The sequence below is a fragment of the Haliaeetus leucocephalus genome, unplaced genomic scaffold, assembly GCF_000737465.1.
Source record: "Haliaeetus leucocephalus isolate CR32 unplaced genomic scaffold, Haliaeetus_leucocephalus-4.0 Scaffold149, whole genome shotgun sequence".
Taxonomy (NCBI): domain Eukaryota; kingdom Metazoa; phylum Chordata; class Aves; order Accipitriformes; family Accipitridae; genus Haliaeetus; species Haliaeetus leucocephalus.
The window spans coordinates 1,492,171-1,500,455 of NW_010972585.1; the positions used below are offsets into that span (position 1 = coordinate 1,492,171).

The window sequence follows — 8,285 nt, forward strand, 5'->3', positions numbered from 1 at the left end:
TATGTATCCTGACTGATAGTTAGGAAAATCTCTTTGATATCGTTTAATGACAAAAAATTAGATTTTATAAACTGTGGAGATCTAACAGCTTTGTATACAATGCTATTCAGCAATTGCTGAATCTTGCATTAGGATGCATAACCCAAACATCCCCAGCTCATGGTGGTGTCTGGAAATGAACTGGGATCAGATCCAAACATTCAAGAGGACCAATTAAAATATAAAAACCAAGGGTGTCTGTATTTTGGTGTTTGAAATGTGAGTCCAGAAGCAAATTTTAAGTTATCAATGGCTGGTTATATATTACTCAGAAACTAGACCTATTTTCCACAGCTCTTGAACACTAGGAACTCTAATTGTTATCAGTTTAAATCAGGACAAGTACTCCTTCAGAAACCAATTCTTTTATTGCTTCTCATGCCCCCTGGAAAAACTGGACTTCTAATTCCTTCCTTGCTTCCTATGTCATGAATAAGAGTGGGCATGAAATGCCTGTTACTGGTTTTCACAGCCCTGAATAAGCTTTGGGGCACTTTGCTGGTACTTGCCCAAAACTTTGTGGGAACTCACTGCAGTGGAGTTTAAATTGCATTGTTCTGGTGAGTGCTTTATGCACCTTCTTGAAATGAAGAACAATTCCCACTATCCATCTGCTCTGTCCTGCACTTCCATTTCCTTCAGCTTCCTATGATTTAAAAGGTTTGGGGTCTGGTGGCTGTACTCCAAGCAGCTGACTTTCATTAAAGCTTTGATGAGAAACTTAAGCTGGAATCACAAACATCTGCAGTAAAACTTCCTCCCCACTAATAGATGTTTCTCAGAACATAACCTTGTTGTACTAGAAAAAAACAGCAGCTAGAACTCCAAATTGCCCATTTTGGGAGTTAACCTAACATAACCTCAAGGGTCTGAAATGAATTCATTTAAAGATTGGCTTTTTTAAAGGTAGATACAGTTCCCATTAGTTTAAAAGAATATAAAGTTTTCTGTCAAGCTAAACACCTTTTTGGCTCACACCTCAGTATTAGGTCTTCTGCTGCTTCTTTGACTGCTAGTTTGTTTTGAACAGATTAATGTCACAAGTAAGGATCAAATTGTGGTTTCTGTAAACAGTCTGCAAGACTTTCTGTTCCAACCTTTATGGAGGAAAGGGTGAAGGCAATTTGGTGATAGTTTGAGTCTTTGTTAACAAGTGGTTGGGACTTGTTGGGGTTGCTTTCTTTTTATATACTTAATGTGAGCCATTTTAGAGAGGTGAGTTTGTCACAGGTCCTGTGCTAATTATTGCTTATCACTTTAGAGAGCCAGAAACAAAGCACTTCAAATACTGTCTCTTGCTTTTGAAAATTTAGATCAGCAGCTGCTCTAGAAGTCAGGTGGGAAAAAAAAGATGGTCAAACATATCATTTTAACATGCAAGCTCCAACAGATAACTTCTGCCTCTTTCTTTCTCTTATAGTAAATGGCTAATTTTGACTTGACTATGATAATAGTTTCCTTTAAAGGACTTCTTTTGCCTCTCTGCCTTTCCCCTGAGCCAAAACCACTGATGCTGGAAACAGTTTTCCTCTTCCATCCGTCCAACAATATCATGCTTTCCTTCACTCTGGGAATTGGCTTCCTGCCCTGTCCCAGCTACTTCATTTTTTTCTTTACTCTTAAGGCTCTTGATTATCTCATTCTTGGTCTAATTTTTTCCTCTCTCTTGTCTTCTTGTTTTAGTTTGCTTCCTTTCCCACTATTTGCTTCTCTTCTTTCCATAGAGGACATTTGAAATTATCTTTTCTTGCTTGGCAAGTGTCTCCACAGAATGTTTGTCTTCCCTTTTTTCCACTAATCCCTCCCACACTCATCTCCTATAGCTCTCTTGGCTATTTTCTTGACCTCAAGTAGTCATTTACATCAGAATGAAATGAGTCTTTTTCTCAATGTCACCTTATATTCATTTTACATTAAAGTGAGTGACTGCACAATGTGAATCACAGGGAATCATTTGCCATACTCTCTAGTATTTGAAGTCTTGTACTATTGTTTGTTCTTACCTTAGACTCTGTAAGGAACTTTATTCCTACTGGGGAAGAAAATCTACACCGATATAATTAAAACCATCATGTCAGTGGAATATACAAACACAAATGTTGACAGTGGCAGGCTTCAGGCCCAAGAGGTAATGTATGACCTGCCTCTTATTTTAAAGGCACGTGTTTGACATGACAGTGGGATATAACTGTTCTCACAAGGTACTTCTGGTTTTCAGTTTTAACTCTGTGCCTCGCCAAAACTGGAGTGTCCCACCATCCACTTCTGCTGTGTCCAAGCAAATAAGTGGAACCCTAAACCAAAGATTTCTGATGTTTGCCATTCACTTGTTTCGTTTCATTTGATATCTGCCTGTCAGTTTTAAATCCTTTGCTTCCATCTCTGATGAATCTTCCTTGTAGAATATTTTCATCTATCCTTATTTGGAAAAATCAATCTCTGACTTAATGCCGCCAACTGCGGTTGGGTTATACCGATGAGCTGGATCCAGTGCTTTGTGCTCACTCTCTTTCTCACTGTCTCCTCATACACATCAGGATTCGGCACTGTAACATCTCCCCCACATCCTCTTATTGTCTTCGTGAGCCAAGGAACTTAATCATCCTAAATAGCACACAGACAACTGAGTACTTGAGAGTGCTTTTCATATTGATCTGCCTCTTGATAGACAATCCAACACAAGCGGATAAAGTCTCCAGTGCTTAATTACCTTTGAAATTAAAATTTGTAAGTAACTCGTAGCCTGATCTGGGTCACCTTCAGTTTCCAGTTGTTGCATGTGATGATACCTTCATTTGTTAGACTAGCAAGCATATTATCATTTTTTTTTTGCCTGTGTATGTGCTTACACAATAAGTTCAAAGTTTTTTCTTAACCTTCCTCTTAGCTAAGCAGATTGGATTATAGAGTCTCTCAGCTATCTTCCAATTCCTAACACTGTAACCCTTCTCATGATACTTTTCTGACTAATTTCCATCAATTTACAAGCATTTTTCTTGAAACAGGCAGAGAGGTAGATGATACCCTATTCCATGACAGTCACTACCAGTGCTCATTATGTAGGTAACATGACATTTCATTGGGTGGAATCCAGTCCAGTTAACTTAAACATCTAAATTTGTGCCCCAGCCTTTAGCTGATTAATAAAGCTGTCCTGAAGCGAGTACCCAACACAGTTCTTACAGAGGAAGAGGCTCCTTTGAGGGCCTCCAGGGGAGACCACTAGGAGTTAGAGGCTTTAAACACCTACTGTCTCCAGTACTGTATGGGGAAGTACTGTAGTGTCTGCAGTACTGTATACTTGAAGACAGTGCCTGATTCTGATTGAAAAATTTTGGGAACAGTTTATGTGCCTGATTTAGGTGTACTGTATTGCATATTGATTAACAACCAGGCCACCAAGCTACCACGTGTTGCCTGAAGTCCAACTCAAACCCACCGTCCACTCTGTGAGTGGGTACAGCATATGGCATAGCATTGAAAATGTAGTTAGTCCTCTTCTCTCTGCTGTTAAGAGTCTTTCATTCAAATCCAAGGCACAGAGAAGCTCCACATTAACATTAACTCTGAATTTTTAAACCACTTCTCCAAGTTCCTCTGAGTTTAGGGCTGCCAAACATGGGAAAAGAAAAGGAGTGGACAACTGAGAAATATTCACTAATATGTATTTACATTAATTGGGATCTCATGTTCTTCTCTAGGTTCATAATATCAAACTCTTACAAGGATTTTAGAGCATCCCACCAGTTACAGCTTGGAAACTCCCACCAGCACTGTCTCAGACCTTACAGTTCTCTGAAGATGTTGTGTAGAGCAGAATCATGCGTAGGTCAAATTCTGCCCAGCACACTGAAACACCACGGTCTCTGTCTGCCCTGATCTGTCCTCTGGCTTTACAGAGGCGTGTTTCACATCACGGTTGACTGGCACCACAGTCCACAATGAAGCCCCATCCACAGCTCCATAACTCTGCCTTGCAAATCTGCCCCCTTTGTATAATTTGGCACTATTCAATGTGACTAACAACCTCTGTCTGCTCTGGAGAGCTGTAGGCCTGAGTCAATATTTAGACGAAGGAGCTGAATCAAACCGCGCTGTGTATGGGAGTTTATTCTGCGGTTCACTGTGAGCTGCGGGTTAAGAACTCAGGCTTCGAAAGAGGCTAATGCAAACCTGCTGGGATAAACCCTGTTCCCGGGGCCGAGGGAGGGGAGGTGGGCTGTGGGAGGGGGAAACTCTCCGAGGACAAAATGTGGTGTTCCTTCCTTGGGTGAGAGACTACCAGACCATCACTCTCTGACCCCTACATCAACCTCTGGGCTTAGAGCTGGATCCCCAGCTCCTGGTACCAACTACGTACATGGATCAATGGGTAAGCAGGTTCTCACTGTTGCAGGGCCATCAGCCCTATCCCAAAAGAACATCCTAGTGGGCCTCCTTGCAAATTGCCATAGAGCTGGGCCCTGAAACGCAATAGTAAGGTGAATCTGCAGCTAGCAAAGGGACCTGAAATCCTGGCTCCTTCCACCTGGAACCATAACATCCTGCAGCCAAAGGCCCTGGTGTGAAGATAGCGGGCAGCATCATTCATTCATAACATGGCATCCAGAGTCTAAATGCTGCTGTTGTAGGGACAGAAGTAAACTGCCAGACTAAATGCCAGTTAGTGAGTCTATTAGATTGGACCATACGAATGAAACTTTAGGGAGGATTGAAATGGGTGAAGGAGACTAAAGTGTCATTCCCCTGAGGTGTTCAATACATCTCACAGCACTTTCGCGAGGTATAGTATAATATATTAAAGTGAAGCAATGTGAACTGTGTCTTTGGCAAAACCATACTACACAATCATATCAAGAAAGGCTAATAATCACTTATGCACACTATCCTCTGAAAAGCAGCTACAAAACCCATCCAGCTCTTAAATCAGGCATTTCATTGAGGGACTTTCCACGTTGTAAGGAACAGGTGGCAAGTGATGAACAAGCCAGAGGAGAAGAGCTGTACATCCCATGGCGTGGAGCCCATCCAAGCCCGGGACGGCTCCCGAGAGCCCCTATGCTGAGCAGAGCAGGGTTTAGCCTCCAATTTTCTCACACAGGTCGTGTTTCGCGCCGAGTCCCCAGCAGGGTGGGCAGGCAGCTCCTGAGGCTGCCCAGCTGCTTGGAGCCGCTGCGGGGGGGACGAGCTCTGCCCAGCCCTGGGGTAACCTCGGCTGGCTGAAGGGCTTGTACACTTATTTCCATGGCTGTTAGTTCTGGCAGTTGGAGCGTGGGGGGGGGGGAAATTAGCCTTGTGATATCAGAGACTGCGATCTTGATATTGTCATAGTGACACGGCTGTGTTAATCTCACCTCATTTTTGGATGTTATGCTAGAAGAACTACTCTTTCCCTTCCCATGACCTCATGTAACTCAATTTACCTCCTACTTTGCATCTCCCACACAAGACACATTATTGTCTCCCCCCTCCCAGTGTATGCTGGAGTAATTTATTGTTTTCTCAAGCTGTATTTTTGAGTAGTCCATTCCTGACGCAGCCTTCCTAGAATGAGAAGCATCAACCAATCCCAAAACATGGGGGTTGCAGGAAAATTTTCCACTGTAAATTGCTTCTCAGGTCTTTCTAATTTCATTTGTCACTAATCCCAACCTCATACTTTTTGGAAGTCTTAAAATGTCTGCAGGTGTTTTCTCTGCAGGCAGTTTCCTACACGCGTTTGATGTATTATCCCCGCTCTCATCGTGAAAAGGAACTTCAGATTGTGGCATTCAAAGATAAAAGCACAAACTTCTACAGTACAGAGTTTGCCACCAAAAGATAGACCCTTTCTGGAAGTTTAAGTGAATTACAGTCGCAGGAACGACAACAAGACAAGCAGAAAAGTGTAGTGACAATTAACCCTTGTAAAATAGCTCTGTTTGGACAGGCCTGTTTAGTTACGTTGGCAGGAAAGTCAGAGACGTGCTAAGCCAGCCTCACTGCAAAGTACAGCAGCTGTCTGCTCACAGCAGGCAGGGCATGTGTACATTTTGAAGTTTGAACTGTATCTCTCCAGTCCCGAAATGCAACGTCGCAGACCTCCCCCCCGCAAAAAAATCCTCCGGTATCGCTTTAAGGATCGAATGATTAAGCTAACGTTAACCAGATGGGAGCTTCAAGACAGACAGATGAAAGCAGAAAAGCACAGACACTAGAGAGAGAAGGGAGTTACTGTACCTCAGCAAAAGGCACCCAACTTCCAGTAGCTACTGCCTGCTGCTGCCCTCTGATAACAGTGGCTTCTTGCGCGCTGACCGCTGAGCTACCTTCAATGTCAAACTGAAAAATGCCTCCCTCACTCGAGGCTGTGCTGGAGGAGAAGCATCTCAAAAAGAATAATATAGGAGAAATGAGGGGCCAGGCGGAGATCAAAGCCATTTCCTCCCCTTACATCCAGCAGTGGTCTTCTAGCGTCTCAGTAATTGTTTACCCTCTTCTGCAATCAGCCCCCCTTGGCTTAGTGGTGCCTCAGTTATTTTAACTTTCTTTCAGCATTCAGTTTCCAGATGTGGCACTTCAAGGCAGTCTAACCAGATCCCGATTTAAAGAGGAAAAAAAAAAAGAAAAAAAAAGGAAAAGCAGGGAAGTAAAGCGCTTTTGCTGCCTCCCTTGTTCACTCTCTGTGCCTGTGGCTCCTCTTTTTCCCCAGAGGCTCCAGCTCAATAACATACAGATGGGCAGTGCTTAAGCAGAGAGTGTCAAACAGAGATTGTATTCCAGGAAAGCACCGCTGGCTCCCCAGCCACCTTATCTCCCCCTGTCAGGATACAGACTGACGCTTTGCTCGGTGCTCTGGCTTCCTTCACATGTTCACATCATTCCCTTTTTTACCTTTCATGTCGAGACCCTCCCACTCAAACTTTGCCGTTCAGAAAGTGAGGTCACACTTTTCTCCCCCCCCGCCACCCCCCCCAACTCCATCCAACCACTCCACATGAAGCATTGACTCTCGTGACTGTTTATTTTTTAACATGTCCAGTTTATTAAGTGGAAGGCAGAAAGGTGCCAAATTTATTAAAAAAACTGCTAGACCAACCTTTTCTTTTGCATGGGGGAGGGGAGGGTGTGGGCGGGAGGAGGAGGAGGAGGAGGGAGACAGCCTGGCTGTGCCATGGGCTAATAGGGCTAAGTGGTTTCTCTAACATGCTTCATTCAGATCCTTTCCCTCAAGCCCACCTCTCAGCTTCTCGTCGGCTCGTGAAAAAGAATATCGTTCACTGCGATTTTGGAAAATGACTTCATTCCTCAGACTCATGAACTTTTATTTACAAAAGGCATCTTGTATTCCTTTTTCAAGAGATGCTTTGTGAGGCCCTGGTAACAAGGCTTGCAGTGTGTGTATGAAAACAAGCTGAATATATTGCCCACAGCTGACAATTTTATGACTACAATCTCAAAAAGACAACGCAGTAACCCTTGCTAGGTTTTGGGATGAAGTCAGGGTATAATTGTACTGTTGCACACTGTTCCAGCCCAGGGGTCAGCACCCTGTCCCTCAGCTGTCCTGTGTGCAGGGCTTTGCAGAACCATCGGACTGTCGGGCTTCATTCTTAAATCTTAACAGAAATTGTCTTATTGGGCTTCATTCTGAGAGTGGCTTCCTTCTTTCTCCCTCCCTCCCCCCTTTCTTGTCTGATTGAAGATATTATGAACCAAGGAAGCAGTCAGTAGAGAATTAAGGGTAAAATAAAGTGTTTTGGTGATATGTTAACTTCTACACACCTATAGGCAGAGCTTCGGGCTCATAAATTCTGTACAGATGCCGTATAGAAGTTAACCACCAAGAACTTCTGCCTGATTCAGAAACGGTGCCGCTGAGCTGGCAAACCCACTCAAGCTTGTGGGACTAAGTATTACACTGGCAGAGAAGAAAAAGCTGAGTGACTCGAGGCTATGAGCTTCAGGACCAAGATTTGTAGTAGGAAATAAAAGACGGCGATGGTGGTTGCAGGTAATTCTGTCCTGAGAGTCATGGAAACATCTCTCCGTCACCTGGACCTGATCTGGTGGCAAGCGTGCTGCCTTCCAGGAGCCTGAGGGTGAGACGTTATGGAGGGCTGCCAGGACTTTTCTATCCCCTTCTGCAGATGGCAGTCCTGGGAATGGCCTGGAGCAGGTCTGAAGGCTCAGGGAGCAGAAGACCAGGAAGAACCCAGGCAGGGATCCCATGAGGTTCCCGTTCAGTCTCCTTGCTATAGGGACAA

General features: G+C 43.9%; 1 protein-coding gene across 1 annotated transcript in view; it reads right to left on the reverse strand.

Moving 5' to 3' along the window:
• The window catches only part of LAMA4 (laminin, alpha 4), a 104,000-nt gene extending 97,541 nt beyond the window's left edge, over positions 1 to 6,459 (reverse strand). Inside the window, exon 1 of the mRNA XM_010561672.1 lies at positions 6,259 to 6,459. Within this exon, the coding sequence (XP_010559974.1) occupies positions 6,259 to 6,459 (201 nt within the window). The remainder of the gene's footprint in view (positions 1 to 6,258) is intronic.
• Positions 6,460 to 8,285: the final 1,826 nt, after the last annotated feature.